At 48.8% G+C, this 18,914-nt stretch overlaps 2 protein-coding genes across 2 annotated transcripts; both read right to left on the reverse strand.

The window, feature by feature from the left end:
• Nucleotides 1-405: 405 nt before the first annotated feature.
• Adprs (ADP-ribosylserine hydrolase) lies at nucleotides 406-5,658 on the reverse strand. Its single transcript, XM_046469114.1, has 6 exons — nucleotides 5,421-5,658; nucleotides 2,965-3,061; nucleotides 2,503-2,710; nucleotides 2,240-2,424; nucleotides 1,842-1,942; nucleotides 406-1,218 (listed from the first exon to the last, which is right to left on the reverse strand). Exons 1-6 carry the CDS (start codon nucleotides 5,641-5,643, stop codon nucleotides 926-928), a joined length of 1,107 nt encoding a protein of 368 aa, XP_046325070.1. The 5' UTR covers nucleotides 5,644-5,658; the 3' UTR covers nucleotides 406-925.
• Nucleotides 5,659-6,707: 1,049 nt separating this feature from the next.
• Nucleotides 6,708-11,050, reverse strand: Tekt2 (tektin 2). Its single transcript, XM_046469351.2, has 10 exons — nucleotides 10,979-11,050; nucleotides 10,090-10,295; nucleotides 9,757-9,882; nucleotides 9,353-9,558; nucleotides 8,155-8,298; nucleotides 7,958-8,072; nucleotides 7,675-7,782; nucleotides 7,404-7,547; nucleotides 7,167-7,246; nucleotides 6,708-7,003 (listed from the first exon to the last, which is right to left on the reverse strand). The coding sequence occupies exons 2-10, from the start codon at nucleotides 10,243-10,245 to the stop codon at nucleotides 6,790-6,792; spliced, it is 1,293 nt and encodes a 430-aa protein (XP_046325307.1). The 5' UTR covers nucleotides 10,246-10,295; nucleotides 10,979-11,050; the 3' UTR covers nucleotides 6,708-6,789.
• Between the last annotated feature and the right edge of the window lie 7,864 nt (nucleotides 11,051-18,914).

Below are 18,914 nucleotides of genomic sequence, written 5' to 3' on the forward strand. Positions count from 1 at the left end.
GCACTCAGTCCACATAGGTCACCTGGGATGATGCACCCTCCACTCAAAAAAGCTTGGCAGTCTGGTGACAGGTGCCCTCTGCTCCCATTCCTGGCCCAACTGAGTCTGGGTCTGGTTTGGGGACAAGACAGCAGGAAAATCTGGCTTGTTCCTGCCCACTGTCTCTGGCAAAACACTCGGCCCATCTGCCAGGGCTACTCTGAGCAAATCCCAACAGGAAAAGCCACCAAACTATGACTGCTCTGCCTTTCCTAACAAACAGTAAGGCTAGCTGCAAGAAGTGGCATCATGCCTATCAACATAGCAAGCATCTCGTTGCCTTGGGGTTGCATTCCTTAGAAGAGTAAAGCCAACAGAGAAGCACAAGGCTTGAGGTCAGGTCACCAAGAGAGTCACAGGAAACTGTTGGGATTTGCTAAAAACTGTTTATTGCATGACTTCCACTGGAAGCTGCTAACAAGCCCCGTGACAGCCAAACACCAGGACACAGACCAACTGGAAGCAGGTGTCTCCCTTGATCCAAATGACCTACTGGGGGGCTCTGCCCAGTCAAGGGCAGGATGTCTGAAATTGGCTAAAACCCAACAGATAGAAATGATGCTACTGCAAATCATTTCCACCTCCCCAAGTCCCATGTTCTAGATAAAAACAGAAAGTGCCAAAAACACCCTCCAAAATAAAACCTGTCCTGGTCCCTCATATCTGAGGACCCCAGGGGTGCCCTATGGCTTGCAGCAAGCCAGAACCCTGACTTCCAAGAAAGCATCTGTCCCTTGCTTCTTGTTCCTGTGACCTCTCCCAAAGGTGCACTCGGTCCATACTGCAGGGAGACTGAAGCAGGAGAGCCAGCTGAAGGGCCTCTGGTTTCCAATCTGAGCTAGAGTTGGTCCTGCTGGACACGGCAGAGCCCCAGCAGCTGTGGCCTTTACAGACTCTTCTGGAAGACTCGGTGCAGACTCTGGGCCAGGATGTCGGTCTCCTCATAACCCTCACAACTTTGCTGCCAGCTCTCTGGCACCTGATCCATCCCATAGTAAGCACCAGCAATGGCGCCAGCCATGGTGGCAATGGTGTCTGTGTCCCCGCCAAGTGAGATGGAATAGATGAGAGTCCTTTGGAGGTTATTGAAAGCAGAGGGGATCTCGGGGTCAGGCTCCATGCAGCGAAGGAAGCAGTAGATAGCAGTGGGCACAGATTCAAAGGCAGCAATGCCATTCCCTGCAGGAAGCCAGATCACAGAACTTGACTTGCCCCTGCCACCAGACTTCTAGTCATCTGTCACAAGTCAACACCCTCAGCTCCAAGGAGGGCTGTGATCAAGATCACAGACTCTAGGGTCAGATAACCTGGATTAAAACCCTGCCTTCCAAGAACTGCCTGGTGACTGGGAAAGTTACCTGACCACCAAGATTCCTGCTCTTGGATTTGACCCCTCAGTGTAGTGACTAAAGGTGTCACCCTCTCATAGGGCTACTGGGAGAGTGAAGTGAGGTCCTGTCTATCAAGCACTCTGCATTGTGCCTACTACACAGTGACAGTGCTAGATAAACAACATCCATTATCACATTAGCTGTAAAAACTGGCAACTAGCTGCCACTTCTGGGGACACAGATCTACTTCAGGACACTGGAGGTGCTGTAGGTCTAGAGCAAGGCAGTGCTGTGCTCACAACCTTGCTAGGGACACTACCGAGAGTAGCTCTGGCTGTCACAGCAGCCTAGGGTTATAATATAACAGGAAGCCCCCTCCAAGCACACACAGCCCAACTCCACGTCCCCTCCCCCACTGGCCATAAAGAATGACAGGTGTGGGGGAACCAATTGACACCAGGGTCCACGCACCTAGCTCGGACACCACTTCCTCTCGGGTCACAGAATCCTGGTCTAGAAGCTCTCCAACCTTCTTCAGTCGGCTGGAGTATGGATGCTCCTCCATACCCAACCTGTGGGTTCAAGGAAAGGTTTCAGGGGATTCAGAACCAGCAGGGGTGTATCAGGCTCCCACTCAGCACAGGTCCCTGACAAGGAGTGGGAGGGGCCCCAGTGTGAGTGGGTTATTTTGTTCTCTGGTATCCCGAGAGCCCTGAAAACAGCCAAGACAAAGGGGGTTCTTCTCACCCTTCCCTAAAGTCTGAAATGAAAAAAGGCAGGTTTGGCTTTGCAGCCATCCCAAAGGCTCCCCAATCCCTGCCATGTGCATGCTCAGACACACCTCAGCCCTGCCTCCAACCCATACTCACTCCCTGGCATCCAGGATGGCTTGGGCATCCCCTTCCAGCTCCTCCATGTGGCCCAGGAGCTGCTCGAGGAAGTGCTCACTGGAGGACTCACCCTGCAGAGCCAGGTGCACAGCCAGAGCCTGCAGGACTGCGCCATTGTAACCCAGGGAGGAGGCGTGGGTCAGCTGCGCCGAGAGCCGGGCAAACTAGGGAGAGGGGGGCTGTTGTCACACACATGCTGCGGATGAGGAAGGGGAGCCCAGGTGCCAGCCTGCCTCCAATACCTTCTGCACATCCTGGACACTGCTATAAGCCAGAGGGATGCCGGCTACCCGCATAGCACCTCCATTGCCGTAGGAGCCTTTCCCATTGAACTGGGCCCGGGCAGGCTCATAGACATCGCAGCACTTGGGGCTCAGAAGCTTCTTGAAGACGGTGATCACTCCGGCCCCATAACCTCTGTCAGGGTCTTTCTTGTACTCCTGGGCAAACCTAGTGGGGGTGAAGGGAAGCAGAACTGGGGTTTCTAGGATGCCTCAGGGCTCTGAAAAGTCCAGGCTGGTTTGGAAACAGAGGCACAAGGCTTTACTAGCAGTGGGGGCATTTTCAGCTTGGGAAGTTGTGTCGGCCTGAGAAACAGGTCCTGTTGAAGGTGCATGTCCTAAGCACACACAGACCTCACTGCTCTCTCGGGGCGCAGTGACTCTGCCCATGTGGTTTGTTCACCCCAGGACCATCCCCCTCACCTGTGAGCCATGTCCACCTCATCAAAGGCCTCCTTGGCCAGCAGGGACTGCACAAGGGCCCTGGCCATGGCTGTGTCATCAGTGTAGCATAAGGTTTCTGTGGGGAGAGTGAAGGGTGAGAACAAGCTGCACACTCTGGGGTGAAAGTCTCCTGCTTATTCCTATAAGGTAGCACATCAACCCTAACCTTACATCAGCCTCTCCCCTTCAGTTTCCTGGGCTCTAGGGAGGCTCAGGATTTCAACTTTGGGACTTTCAGCATTTCTTTATTCCAAGTCAGTCACATCCTGCTGATTTCTGAAGGAAACCTTCTGCTCCCTTCTGTCTGCCATCACTGCAGTTCTTTTTGATATGATCTGCTTGGGCTGCACACAGAGACCCTAAATTCTCCCCTATGTCTCCCACTTTTCAATGCAACCTAAATTGCAGCCAGAGTTCAGCCCAAAAGTAGACCACCACCTTCCTCCTACTCTCCTGCTCATAATGGCTCTGTTGCCATCACGATGAAGTCCCAATTTATTGTTTGTGCCAAAGCCCTTCCCAGCCTGACGCCTTCCTTCTGGCATACCTTCTATCCCACGGCTCCCTTGCCTGGCGCTTGGGTCAAGTCCTTCCCAGCTGGGGCCGCTCCCCTCCCTCCATCCTGCCCCATCTGCTTTCCTGTGGGCTGCCTGTGAGGGTTGCTTGGCACTTCTAACATGGCACACTTAGCTTGGGAGGCACAGGGCTTTGGCCTTACCTGAGAAGAGACAATTACAGAGAATGAAGTGGACTCCCCAGTAAGCCCCCCTCCCACTCCATGTATTCCTAGTCTACCCCCTCAGCATATCCCAAGCCCAAACCCTCTCCCCCTTAGGTAACCCTTACCTCCTACTTCACCAGAAGAGCGGCTAGCAGTTACCTGACCCACAGCTGCACTTTCTAGACTCCCCGCTGAGGAAGTCTGTCTCCCAGTCCAAGGTGAAGTCCACCCCAGTCCATTTTCTCAGGGGCCTTGCTCTTCTTTTGTGCCTTTCTTTCATGTCTTCAACCTCTCCTCTGAGGTGGAACCACATTTATTCTCTCATTGGTCACTACACCCTGCTCTTCCCTAGGAAACCACTTTTCTCCACTCTCAGCCATGGGACTCAGGCGAGGAGCTGACCCCACCTCCAGCCTAATCAAAAAGCACATGCCATCCCTTGTTTAGGGATGGGTGCAGGTTGGCAGCTAGGCCAGTGAGACTCAATTTGGGACTTTCAGAGGGCTGTAGCAAAGAGAAATTCCTTGCTGGAGCTGCTGGGGGCCATCCCAGTGGAAAGACTGCAGAGAGTGGACTCACCCAAAGAAAGCTCATCTGGATGTTGGAGAAGAACTGAGCCTGGAGGTGCCAGTTTGAATTTCTGGATCCAGCTCTGCTTGAGGGCAGACCTACCTCTCTGGACTTCTCAGTTATGTCAGCCAATATACTCCCTTTTTGCTTAGATCGTTTTAATTGGATTTTCTGTCACTTGTATTCAAAGGGTCCTAAAACACCTCTAACCCAAAAACATGCTTGTTCCTCATCTTAACTTTAAACCGAAGACGAAATAAAAGCCCCTTTCTCCGTCTTGTCTTCACCTTAATTACAGCTCATCTCCTCTCCTTCACACCTACCCATACTACTTTCTGCCCCCTTTTCCTCTTTAACCCACAGGAAATGCACTTTTAAGTCCAGGCTTCCCCCTACTTCACTTCTCTGGACACCATGATGAGTGTCTTCATCTTTTAATTCTGTTCTCAGGTTTTCTGACACACTCCTGCTGCTTCTCCAATCTCCTGCTGTTTCCTTCCCTAACTCCCCCCAGCCCTCTCCTCTACCTGCCTGTCACACATGGGTATTCCCCAGGGTTCTGAGGGCCGCTCTTTTCCCTTCTAATCCCACCTGCTCTTCAAGAAGAACCGCATCCTGCGCTCGACCTCAGACCTGACACCTGGGCTGGGAACCAGGGTCGACAACACAGGTGAGGGAGAAAGGAAGGAGAGAGAGCTTTTTAGGGAGGGGCAGAGCACACCCAACAAATGCCTGCGCGGGGGAAGCACGGGTGAGCGGACCCAAGGAAGCCAGGCCAAGACTCTAGACAGACAGGCGAGGGCGGGCCAGTGGGCCACACAGAGGAATGTGGCTCTCTTCTAAGATTTTAGGTGGCGGAGGCTTGAGAGGCGCGGGGCTGAGGCGTACTGCTGGAAAGCGCTGACTGGAAGCACCGGACGAGGCGCGGTGCAGGAGCGCGACGCCAGGCAAGGCTCGCACCACGGAACTGGGGACAGAAAGGCGGAGCGGGGACAGGGCACCGGAGCTCCAGGTGTCTGCGAACCATAGAGTCTGGCCCACCGCCTGAGCAGTCTGGTCTTAGCGCATTTCAGGGCGTCGCAGTCCGCCCACTCCCGAGTGTCCCCGCCGGCCGGCACAGACCCCAAGAGCCCGCCCCGCCCACCTGTCCGCGCGCTCCCAGGCGAGCCGGGCTCCGGCTCCAGGCTCTGCACGTGACGCAGCACGGACGGCAGGCTGACTGTATCCTGTGCCTCGTAGATGGCGCCCACGCAGTCCCCGAGCAGCGCGCCAGCCAGGCAGCCTCGGAAGCGCGAGAGGGATCGGGCAGCACCGGCGCCGCCGCTGCCCGCCGCCGCCATTGCTGCCGCCGCTGCCGCCGCCGCCATCCGCGCGCAGGCCAGTCGCTACTTCCGGTGCCGCCGCCGCCGCCGCCGCGTCCTTCTATCTCCGCGGCCCACAGCGCCCCCCGGTGGACTGGAGCCTCCGTGTCGCCCTCATCCACAGCGCCACCTAGCGGTCAGAGTTTCAGCACCGCTCAGTCTCCGTCTCCGCCAGCTTCGCTTTGGCGCCCGATATTCTCGGTACTTGTTAATGGCGTCACAGCGGGGCGGGACGGCCACCACAGGGTCTCCGAGGGGCAGGTACTGAGCCAGACCATCAAGTCGCTCCAGGCCTCTTCCTCGCATGGGCGGGCACCCCTGCTTCCGGCCCTCTCCGGGCAGCCCTAGCTCTTGGCCCACCCCGTCCTCCATGCCCTCCTGGTGTGATCCTAGCACGGCGCTCCCCTGGGCATCAAAAGGCTAATATGCAAGGGGCGGGGCGGGGCTGGGGCTGGCGCTCAGCGGCATTTGCCTGGCGTGTGTGAGGCACTGAGTTTGAGTGTCAGCACAGCATATAAATAAATAAAATAGGGGCCGGGGTTGTGGCTCAGTGGTAGAGCGCTTGCCTAGCATGTGTGAACCACTAGGTTCAATCCCTGGCACCACATAAAAATAAATAAAATAAAGGTATTGTGTCCATCTACACCTAAATAAATAAATAAAATAAAGATCTATCAACAACTTAAAAAAAAAAAAAAAGGTATGCAAGGTTCCAGCTAGGGCAGAACTGGGTTGGGGCCAGCTGCTAGAGCCCATGGGGGTGTTGAGAGATTCTCCCTGAAAAGGAAGGAGTTGGATTTAGAATGTGGAATTTGAGGAGCTGATGTTTGCATCTTTGCTCCTCCACACAGAGGAGGGTCAAGAAACCTTTGTGGGTGGGAGCGCTGGGGTTGTGGCTCAGCAGTAGAGCGCTTGCCTAGCACATGTGGGGCCCTGGGTTCCACCCTCAGCACCACATAAAAATAAACAAAATAAAGGTATTTGTCCATCTACAACTAAAAAAAAATATTTTAAAAAAAGAACCCTTTCACTTTCTGTCTGCATGCAGGAGTAGCAGAAAATGAACTGACTTGAGAGCCTACATATTTATTAGGTCTCATTCTCTTCCCCAACCCATTTCCCATCAAATTCCTACCACCCACTCCGTCTATACTATGCCAGCTCCAAATGGCAGGTTTTGAGTGGACTCAGGGTGCGGTTTGTGGTGCGGTTAAAGGTGTCCACCTCAGGCACAAACTTCTCAGCAGGCACAGTAAGCTTGCGTCTCGTGTCCAGGCACTTGGTGTCCAGCAGCATGGAGTTAGCCTTGCAAGCAATGTCAGCCTGTAGCCGGGCCAGGTGCTTGTTCAGGGCATCCAGAGCATCCCTGGGGAGGAAGTATCAACAACCCACCATTCCTGCATGAGGCTGGGAGGCCAGGACCGCACCCACCAGCTTACAGTCCAGGGAAACCAGCAGGTATCAAGAGGTCCCCACCCATGGGCACTCTCAGTCTCTCCCCATACCTCTTGCCCACTTCCCAAACTTACTGTGTTTGTGCCAGCTTCTGCTTCAAGGCATGGATGGTTGCCTCTAACTGGTGAATCTCATCAGTGAGGCCATACTGTGCCTGGAGGCAGAGGGGTATCATGTGAGTTCCAGGTTAGCCATGCTGTCCTTCAGCCTATGACCTAAGGGCTGCCCTAGGCCAGCACCCTTGCTCCACAGGAATATATGCTGGGGGTGATCCTGAGCAAACCTCAGCAAGGGGGCCTATGCCCTCGAACCTGGTCCCTACAGAGTTCCACATTGGGCCTGTAGGTTCTGGACTCCAGCCGGGTGTGGACCAACTTCAGGTTTAGAATCTTTCTGCGCAGATCCTCCTCCAGGTGCCGGATGTCCTCTTGCAGCTCAGCAATCTCCTCCAAAGTCTGTGGGGGACAGAGTGACTGGTCTTCACCAGTGGAACTCATGCTGGAGCACCCAGTCCAGGGTTTCCTGGCAGGGAGTCTGGCTCCTTGCCCCATAGTAGGAGGCCAGGCCCCAGTGAAGACTCACGTTCTTTTCTTGCCACTTAAGTTCGCTGTACACTTTCTCTATTTCCTGCAGCCGTTTCCGAAAGGCAAATTCTGTTGCAACCCTTTGGGCTTCAAGTTCATTGTTGGTCTGCAGGACAAGAAGTATACCATGCAAGGGTAGGGCACAGAAGCTCAAGTTCTTGCTGCTTAAGTGAGGGGAAGGGGTGCCATGGTCAACAGGCAACAGAAAGTACAGGCTGAAGGCACACTGATTCCATCTGTTGGCTCTGGAGCAGCAGCGTGGGGGTGGGGGGCTCACTTACCTCCGCAATAGTTAGGGCGATGGCCTCCCTCAGCTCCGTGGCTGATTTCATCTCAGCCTCTGCTCGGTTCTTGTTGAACTGACTGAAGTCATCCCATTGCTGGAGGGTGGTGGAGCTGCAGGTGACAGGAAATAATAATGTTGCAGTGTGCAGCCTATGAAGGGGGGGCCGAGCACTGATGGAAACACACTTCTTACCCCTTGGGGACACGTGCAGGATTAATCTTCAGAGAGATGTTTGGGGCCTTTATGTTGAGAGAGAGACAGCCTCTGTCGATCTCCAGCGTCTCCATTTTGCCCCGATGGTCAAGGTTGAGCTGCTGTTGGACTTCCTGCAGGAGGCTGGACACAGAGCAGACTCCATCAGGAGCCTCCCCTGAGGCCCCACATGCAGCTCTCATTGTACCTCGACACTGAAGGATGGGGAGGCTGAGATGACTGTGCATGGCAGAAGACAGTGGGGCTGGTGCTGCAGCTGAGATTAAAGACCGGCACAGCTGGATGAGCCTCCCACAGACAGAACAGTGACACTCAAGTGTGTACACATACCCATGGGGTGCATTGTATGTGGCTGCACTCACGAAGCCTCACGCATACACATGATAAGGTGTGGGAGGCCGTCACGCTGAATGACTAGCATTTTCCTTCCCTGGTCACTTTTTAGTGGCATGGACACTGCCCTGATCCTTGAAGTAGCAGAATGTATCTTCATGCATAGGCATGCCTTCCTGCAGCCCTATAGATCGAGCTATGCTCACCTGTTCCTTTGTGATACTACCTCCTTGCCCTGTTTGGGATAGAATGTTCTTTGGCAACGCCCTTTGTGTGTCCCCCTCTCTTGCTCTGCCTTTGGGTGTGGCCTTCCTAGATGTCAGTCAATCTGCTGACAGCAGACATCATGAAGCTAGACTCAGTCCCCTGAAACTTGACCCCTTGCCTCATTTGAATGGCTTCTCTTCAATAAAAGGGTCAGCTCGTGCTGGCTCTCTCTCTTTCTGTGGACCCTTAAGGTCAAAGGAGCCATCACAGGACCCCCAAAGAAAAAGGTATCTCTGACTCTTGTGTGGTTATTTCGTGCAGCCCAGTTCCCCTGGAGTGACCCTGAGTGTTTCTGTCGCCAGGAACATGACAATAAGGTACTTAGGGTGCTGGGAAATGGGCTTCAGCTCCCCTGCTTCTGCATGAATTAGAATGACTGTCTAGAGCAGGTTCTTGACAAGTATTCTGAGACTGTATCCAGGCAGCGGGGAAAGTGCCACAACCAACTAGTTGACAAGCACAGGAGGGGCAAGGGAATGAATGGGAGCCAGTTACTTGTGAACCCCCAAACCTGTGCTCCACATTCATGGAAGCCTTCAAGTGCATGTGAACACACAGATGACAGTCTCTGCCTCACCAGAGTTGCTCGAAGGCCTGGTTGATCTTCTGTTGCAATGCCTTCTTGGTGGCCTCAATGACCTCCACCTCTTTACGCAGCTCAGTCTCCACAGGATCCCTCACAAAGTCAATGTCTCGCCGACTCTCCCGAAGGGTCAGGCATTCAATGGCCACATCCATTGGTAGGTTCTTGGCCTGCAGATTTTGCTCTGCTAATTCCTTCATCTAGAAAAGAGGGGGTTCAGGAGGTTGGAGGAGCCATGCATTGGGAGGCAGCTCTTATCCCCACTTTTAACAGAGAACTCTGAGTGACTCAGATGACCATGCCATCCATGCACCCATCAAGGGTTTCCAGACCCAGAAGTGGGAAGGAGGGGAGATCTTTGCAGCAGAGTGTCCTGATATCCAGCCCTGATCCCCTGCCTGTGTCAGGGTGTCAATCTCAGCATCTAAGTCAGTCAGACACTTGTCCAGCATCTCTTTCCACCGGTTGACAGTATCAATCCTCTCTGCCAGTCGAGTTCTGTTGTCATGTTCATCCCAAATAGTCTGGAAGAGAGAGAGCAAGATAAAGAAGATATCAGTGCATGCCTGTAACCCCAGAGACTTGGGGAGGCTGAGGCAGGAGGATCACAAGTTTAAAGTCAGCCTGGGCAATTTAATGAGAACTTGTTTCAAAATAAAAAATGAAAAGGTCTGCAAATGTAGCTCAATGGCATAGTGGTTGGGGGCGGGGTACCCAGCTGGGGCTTCCACCTGGTTGTTCGTCTCATTGCGGAGGATCCGGGCCTCCTGACGGATCTGATGGGAAGCATCTCGCTGCCGCTCCGCATTGGTGGACAGCAAGTAGCTATTAGTTTGCCAGTCGGGCAGCCGGAAGTGCTGACTCGGCTTGACACGGAATGTGGCCATGGTGCGGGGTGGTGAGTCCCAAACCCCAGACCTGTTCCAAGACACACCACCTGTGTTGGGAAAGCAAGGAGCAGGAGACGTCAGTGGAATGGCTCAGTTGCCTGCTCCAAGGGCCATGCTCCTATTTTCTTCTGAGCCCCTTTCTACAGGAAGCCTACTGGGGGACAGCCCCGGCTGAGCTCAACTTCTATTAGATAGGTTCCTTCCACCCCTCCACCCCCAGACCCTAGGCCCTGGACCTGCAATTCCTGAGCAGGTAAAAGGAGATAAAGGAGTCCCTGGTGTGTGTGTGTGTGTGGGGGGGCAAGTGCCTAAGGGGAAGAGGGCTGGCAGGAAAACAGCCCCTAATCCAGTTTCCACCCCTACTTCCAGCAACCCTCCCTCTGAGCTTTCTTTTATTTCTTCCGCGGCTGCGGGCCAGGCCCGGGGTGGGGTTGGGGGCGGACTAGGAGAAGGAGCCCAGTTTTTCAGGGCGCACCGAGGTTGGCACCCGTCAAGGGGTGGGGGGCGCTCCAGCCCTCTCGGCGGGGTGCCTCGCTCGCTGCCGCTGCCCTGGGTCGGAGGAGGAGGGGCGGGTGGGAGGAGCTGGGGTCGGAGTTTGGTGCCCAGCCAAACCCTGCCCTGCACAGGATCCTCATTTGGGGTTTCAGTGAATACCCTGGCTCTTTGGGGAAGAAGGGAGTGGCTGGGTCTCCGTGTGTGCCCCGCTGCCCGCTCTCGCCTAGTCTCTCACCTCCTTTCCCTGCTCGCCCAGAATCCCCCCTCTCCGAGCTTCTCCGTTGTTTGGCCTCCGGTTGCTAGGCAACCACCGCGCGGAGCTCCTGGCGGCCCCCGGCTGGGAGTGGAACGGCTGGGAGTCGGGGCGCGGATGCAGGAGACTCGGGGCGCTGGACGGCGCAGCGGCGTGATTTAGGAACGGAACGTTTTAATTTTGATCAATCTTACGTATCGACAAGATGAAAAATGCAGTGCGTAGAAAAAAATAAACGTTGGGGGTGTGATGGCACACGCCTGTAATCCCAGCCACTCTGGAAGTTGAGGCAGGAGGATGCAAGATGCAAGCTAACGGTCGGCCTGAGCAATTTAGCAAGACTGTCTCGAAACAGATGAAATAAATAAAATGAAGTGGGCTGGAGATATTGCTTAGTGGCAGGGCACTTGACTAGCCCAGGCAGAGCCCATGGTTCAAGCCCCACTACAGCACAACCATAACCAAAAAGGCACTGTGTTCCAGCATTTCGTGTTAGAAATACGGAGAAATTGCTTTGTCCTTGTGATATTTAGTACTTTCAGTAAGTTTAAACCATGCTGCAGCGTGTAAATGTGCAGCTGAAGAATTTTTGACGATTTTTGCGAATTCCTGGCAATGGCCCTAGTGCGTTTACCGGGAAGGTCTTTTTTTGCTACGGAGCGGGTGATGAAAGCTCCAAGTGATGTCAGACTCAAAACTCTTCTCTTTCTACTGCTGACAGGAAATTTACACCAGATGACATTTATCATTTGAAAGAAAGAAATATCAGCTGAGCAGAAGCCTGGCTGGGTAGCCCAGAGGTCGTCAAATTAATACACCCTTTCTTCATGTGGGAATGCTTTTAGCTCTCACTGGTGGACTTACGTATTTATTGAACCAGAGTAGGGGGTTTATTTTTTGCAAAAACTTGTGGGCAGTTTCAAGACTGTTTTGTGATTGTGTGGACTCCTATAGTATAGAAGGAGCACCATATGCCCTAGGGAAACCTTGCACAGGACATACACATTATATGAACAAACAGCATTACCCCCTCTTCATGTGCAGCAGAAATATATATTATTCTTCTGTTCAATATGTGCCTTGTCCTGGGAATGGTGCTTTTAGATAAAGCTGCCAGGTCTGTTAATGAACATCTCAGAAGAAAAGGGTATGCATGACTGGCTTATGTCTTCTTGTAGCTTCCTCAGTGGGCTACTCTCACTCTTTAGATTTGCAGAACCTGAGCATCCAAACAGCATTCTTTTTTCTTTCTTTCTTTTTTTTTTTTTTTTGTGGTACTGGGAATTGAACCCATTGCTTTGTGCATGCGAGGCAAGCACTCAACCAACTGAGCTATATTATCCCTAGCTTTATATCCCTAGCTTTTATATCCCCAGATAGCTTTCTTAAGTGTTACAGAGGATCCTAGAAACATTGACTATGAAGCAAGAAATTTGAGAAGTGAAAAAGAAAAATGATGTAAACTGTTTCTTTTTTGCAGTACCGAGGGACTCAAGGATGCTCCACCTTTGAGTTACATCCCCGCAAGTCCCCTACCCTTCTTTTTTTATTTCTTTAAAAGAAATTGTATTTGTTCTTTTTTGTTATCCCTATCCTTTTGTTCTTTATCATTTGAGACAGGGTCTTGCTAAGTTGCTGAGGCTGGCTTCAAACTTGTGATCCTCCTGCCTCAGCTTCCCAAGTTGCTGGAATTACAAGTATTAGCTGCAGCCACTGCATCCTGCCTCACTATGCATTTTGATAGTTGTAGATAATACAAATGAAAAGAAGATTACTTTTCTGCTGGCCTTGTACTTTCTGGTCTGTGGCCAAATAAATTCATGTTGGGACCTTGCGGAGGGTTGAGATTTGGGAGTTGAACTAGTTTTGAGTGGCATATAATCAGAGAGAAATAACTGCTGCCTCAACTACACAGCCCAGATAATTTGTTTTGGAACTTGAAATGATGATTTTTTTCTTCCCACAATTTGCCCTTCTAATCTTCAAAGCCCACCCTTCTTCCATAAGAAAGGACAGTCCCTTGGTTAAAATGAATGGAAAGTAAGTAGCTTTGCTGCACTTAAAAGTGTTATATTTTTGTGCAGATTTTCAAATTAATGTATAAAGGGCCTTAATGAGGGGCTGGGGTTGTGGCTCAGTGGTAGGGTGCTCGCCTAGCACACGTGAGGCACTGGTTTTGATCCTCAGCACCACAAAAAATAAAATAAAGGAATTGTCCACCTACAACTAAAAAATATATTTAAAAAAAGGGGCCCTAATGAGACAATAGTAATAATAATTTTTTTTTTGTGGTGGTGGGGATTGAACCCAGGGCCTTGTATATGTGAAGTAAGCACTCTACCAACTGAGCTATATCCCCAGCCCCAGTAATAATTTTTATTAATGATTTAGCTAACATCTATTAATATGTATGTTTTTTTGAGAGAATTTTAATATTTATTTTTTAGTTTTTGGCGGATACAACATCTTTGTTTGTATGTGGTGCTGAGGATCAAACCCGGGCCGCACACATGCCAGGTGAGCTCACTACTGCTTGAGCCACATCCCCAGCCCTATATATGTTTTTTTTTTTTAAAACTATTCAAAGGGATACCACAGATGGCAAATTTTTATAATCTAATTTTTTATAAAAGCACAAATAAATTAGAAAAAATTATAAAGATGGTTATATAATCTTAATTCTACATTTGTATAAAATACAGATAAAACTGGGCACATGATACATGCATGTACTCCCAGCTCCTCAGGAAGCTGAGGCAAGAGGATTGCAAGTTCAAGGCCAATTTTGGGCAACTTAGTGAAACTCTGTTTTAAAATAAAAATTAAAAAGGTCTAGGGATGTAGGTCCCTTGTATAGTACCCCTGGGTTCCATCCTCAATACCCCACCCCATACACATACAAACAGCAAGTGAAAACAATGTGAAAGATGGTGCTTACTGAAATTCTGTCTGGTACAGCATCTGTCACCAGATAGGGGTCTGAAGAGATTCCTTTCTCAGAAGGAAAAAAGGGGATCTCAATTTGACCCTGGCAGATTGTTTTTTTCTTCTGAAATACACTGAGTTACATCCCCAGTTCTTAATTTTTTTACGCAGACTGACCCCAAACTTGCAATCTTTCTGCCTCAGCCTTCTGAGCCACTGGGATTACAGATGTGCACCACCATGCCTGGCATCCTGGCAGGTTCTTGACTTATACCACTAAAAGGAATTTCAGGACACATCAAAAGAGGCTCACAGCTGGGTGTGGTGGCACATGCCTATAATCCCAGCCGTTAGGGAGACTGAGGCAGGAGAATAGTGAGTTCAAAGTCAGCCTCAGCAAAAGTGAGGCAATAAGCAACTAAGTGAGACCCTGTTTCTAAATAAAATATAAAATAGGACTGAGGATGTGGCTTAGTGGTCCAGTGCCCCTGAGTTCAATTCCCATACCACCCTCCCACACACAAGAAAAGAGGTACCCAGATTTATTTAGGAAATCGAGGAGATTTATTCAGGAAGGCCAGCAATAGAGCAGGATACATACTCAAAGGGAGGAGTGCAGCATGTGATATATGATTTTGGGGTCTGGGCTTTTTTTTTTTTTTTTTAAAGGAACTTTGTAAACTCTCAATCATGGAACAAAGGATGGATCTCGGTGTCTGGATTTTTCAGGATCTCTAGCTAAATGTTTGAAATAGATCCATATCATATGTAAGTCTCCAACACAATTTCCCTTTGCTTTATTTAGTCTAAAAAAATACGTTTTGTAAGCAATGTATGCAGGCATTAATCATCTAGACTCAATACTTTCAAGGTTTTTTTTTTTTTTTTTCCCCTTAAGACTTCAGGGTTGGAGGAAAACAGGCTTGGGGATTAAAGGTGAGTGTGTTCAATAGAAGTTCTAGATTTAAAATTAGAGTTTTCTGGGCTGAGGCTATAACCTGGTGGCAGGGTACCTGCCTAGCAAGTACAAGCCCTGGGTTAATCCCTAGTACTGTAAAAATGAACTATAAATTTACAGTTTCTTTTTCCCTTCCCTTTTAGGCTCCTTCCTACCTGTTCTTATGTATTCTATCCTCCCTCAAAACTATTCCTATATTCTGTTTTTATTTTTGTTTTTTGCAGCAAATATCCAAATCCTGTTTAGCAAGATATATGGTAGTAGAGTAATATTATACATTTAGCCATTTCAAGTACTTTTGAATTAGGCTATTTCTAAAATTGTTTAATAAAAAGTATCTTAATGGGACTGAGTCTGTATCTCACTGGTGGAGCGCTTGCAGCCTAGCATGTATGGGGCACTGGGTTTGATCCTCAGCACTGCATAGAAATAAATAAATAAAATGAAGGTATTGTATCCATCTACAACTGAAAAAATAAAAAAACAAAAGTAAAATGTGTTGCAGATGAAAATCAGACATCACATTAGGGTTCATAATCCTAAACCACAGATGTCTGTTTTGTTCATAATTATAAAGAAATGTTCAACCTAAACATCATTCCTAAAGGGAAATATTTTAATAGAGAAAAGCACAAGAAAAGTGCTATTCTGTAAAGTCATTGCAAAGTCCTTTACAGACCACAGAACTGTAGAAGCAACTTTTATGATGGGATTTTTCATTTGTTTATTTTGGGTTTTGCAGGGCTGGGGACTGAACCCAGGGTCTTGCACAGGATAGGCAAGCACTCTACCACTGAGCTACACCGCTGGCCCTAGGATGTTTTACCCAACATTGTAAAATTGATCACGCCCTTTCCTGGCATTGCCAGATTAATTAATTTCCTAAAAGAATCGGCAACATATGCAAGTATCAGCAGCCAAGAGGAATTTGTCAAATAATCTGACAGCTGAAACAAGGAAACCATGCAAAGTACTTCAACATATATGCCTCTTGCCATCCTGTCTCCGAGCAAGTAACCAGAACACCCTTGAGTTTTACCTTTTCATTTCTTGTTTTTTTTTTTTTCCTAGTTGTAGATTGACTCACTGCCTTTTGTTTTTATGTGGTGCTAGGATTGAACTCAGTGCCTCATACTTGCAAGACAAGTGCTCTACCACTGAGCTACAACTCCAGCCCATTACCTCTTCATTTCTGATGCTTAAGTGTAGCGCTCTGGGCATCTTTTCCTCTTACAAGCTGTTGAGTTCTGAGGAGTGTTTAGAGTGAAATGTCTGTTTCAGTTGAGAACCCGACATTGTATCAGGCTGAGCACAGCAATATGTTCTATCCTTACCAGCACTTTGTTTTTGTTAGTTTTGCGGGAAGATCTCACTAGGTTGTTCAGGCTGGTCTTGAACTCCTGGGCTCAAGGGATCTTTCTGTCTCAGCCTCCAGTGTAGCTGGGCCTGCAGGTGGTGCACCATGCCTGGCTTGGAAGGCACAAGTTTCTCATATCTGGCCTCGACTGCTTTGAAGGTAGCAACCCCCAGCAGGGAGCATGTCCACACCTTGCCACTACCAAGTCAAACAGAGATTCCTGGATGGCAGCTGTGAAGGAATACTGATGGATCACTGTGGAGTTGTCAGAGTTCATTTTTCAACAGAAGACACAATCTGGATTTTTATATAAGAACTTCTGTTTTTTTAAATATTGGCAACTAATAATATTTTGAACAAGACAAGGATTATTTGCAGACTGGAATTAGGCTGCAACTTGAGACTTCTGATTTTAATCCAATAACTCCAATTATAACACGAAGAGAAGGAAGCGAGGAGGGGTGGCACATGCCTATAATTCCAGTGATTTGGGAGGCTGAAGCAGGAAGATCACAAACTTGAGGCCAGCCTTGACAACTCTGCAAGACACTGTCTCAAAGTAAAAAAAGGGGAATGTAGCTCAGTGGTAGAGCATAAAAAAATGCAGAGAACTGATCTTATTGGAATTCTACAGTCATGCAGATTGAGAGCTGGCTTCCCAAATCTTGGTGTTTTCTTGCAAATAACATGGTGCTGTGTATCCACTTCTGAATCTGTGAGGCTTCTCCCAGTTCCTTGATTCCTTTTTCCATTTTCTTTTTCCTCGTCAAGAATTTAACCTGGGCTGGGGTTGTAGCTCAGTGGCAGAGTGCTTGCCTAGCATGTGTGAGGTACTGGGTTCGATTCTCAGCACGCATAAAAATAAACAAATAAAAGCATTCTGTCCAAACACAACTACAAAAAAATTATTATTATTTAACCTTTAGTATTATTATTTTTTAATGTGGTGCTGAGGATCAAACCCAGTGCCTCACCTATGCTAGGCAAGTGTTCTACCACTGAGCTACAACCCCAGTCCACCTATCTATTTTTTTTTGCCATGCTGGGGACTGAATCCTGGGCCTCAAGCATGTGCTGAGCTACATCTCCAGTCCAATGTTCTTAAATTATTTTACCTCCTGACAGTTTCTTTTGTTCTCTCTGTGTGTGTGTGTGTGTGTGTGTGTATTAAAGACTGAACCCAGGGGCACTCTACTACTGAGCTATATACCCATCACTTTTCATTTTTACTTTGAGACAGGGTGAGGCTGAGTTGGCGAGGCTGGCCTCGAAGTTGTGATCCTCCTGCTTCAGCCTCCCCACTTGTTGCTGGGATTATAGGTGTGTGCCATGCACTTGGCTTTTCTCGTTTCTTTTTTTGTAATGCTGGGGATCAAATGGCCTCATGCTAGGCAAGTGCTGTATCACTGAGGTACACCCTGAGTCCACTTTGTTTTTAAAGTATTCTGCTTTATGTGCTTTATGTGAAATAAAAAGAAAAAGCTTTTCTTTTTATTGCAGTTGTTAGTGGAAGTTACACTTTAAACTCAATGTAGTACTCAGAGTACTACATTGGTGTATTTATAAAGTGTAATAATTGACTTAAAACATTTTTTTAAACATTTATAAATTTTAATGGAAATCAGCATTTTGTAAACTGCAAAAAATATAAGTAAAATCTGAACATTGATAAGTTTGAGTTGGTGAGTTTAGATTTTTTTCTTTTCATATTTTTTTATTGGTGCATTATTTTTGTACATAATGGTGGCATTTGTTGTTACATATTTGTGCATGCAAACAATAATAATAATTGATTTAAAAGTGTTGTTTGTTGCCTTAAATCTGGACTTTTAATCCATGGGAAAGTGGACTTTCTTGGCCCCTCTTTGGTCTTGTATGTCTCTTTTCTACCTATCTTATGTCTTCTGCCCTACCTCATAGCAGGAGGCCAGACAAGGTCTGGTTTGATGTATTCTTCCTGGGGTGCCAGATGTGCGGTATGTTGTCTGATTGAGATCACTTCTAGGTCCCCATGGTCAGTCTCTAGATGGCAGACCAGGGTCCAAACCTTTCACCTTCTCTTGGATGTCAGTCACACCCTTCCCAGAGGCTTTTGTGGCTCCGACTGCCTGTAGTCCTTGCTGCAATGCCTGTCCCCTTGGCATTCTGCAGCCCCTAGGTGCCGCAGGAAGCATGGGCAAGGTGGTTAGTTCCACTACCTGGAACTGTGTGTTGTAGGACACTTGTGTAATTGGGATCTCCTCAGAGTTCTTTCCTGCCCATTGCAGAGTACTGTCCTGAACTGGAGGTCATCACAGAAGCTGCTGTGGCTGGAAGTTGCCTCCTTCTCAGCTTCCTGCTAGGTTCCTATTTCCTGTAGCTCCTGGATGTCCCTCGGGATGGTCTGGCTGGGGCCCAGTCCATGACCACAGGATCCAAGATCCCATGTTTCCTACCACCTGCATGACTTGAATTGATCCTAGTTTGGTGGGGAATCTCTTCACAACTTGAGCTCTACCCATATATCCAGCACTGTTAAATACTTTCCACGTAGTATCTCATTTAATGCCCAACATCTCTATTATATTATTTCATACTGGAAGAAATGGAGATTTAGAAGCATCAAGAAACTTGCCCAGAATGTCATATAGTCAAGGTTTGAATGCAGGACTTCAGGACTCTTTTAAAGCCTAATTCTT

The sequence above is a fragment of the Marmota monax genome, unplaced genomic scaffold (genome assembly GCF_021218885.2).
Source record: "Marmota monax isolate L192 unplaced genomic scaffold, Marmota_monax_Labrador192_F-V1.1 WCK01_AAM20220418_F8-fsc00008, whole genome shotgun sequence".
Classification (NCBI taxonomy): domain Eukaryota; kingdom Metazoa; phylum Chordata; class Mammalia; order Rodentia; family Sciuridae; genus Marmota; species Marmota monax.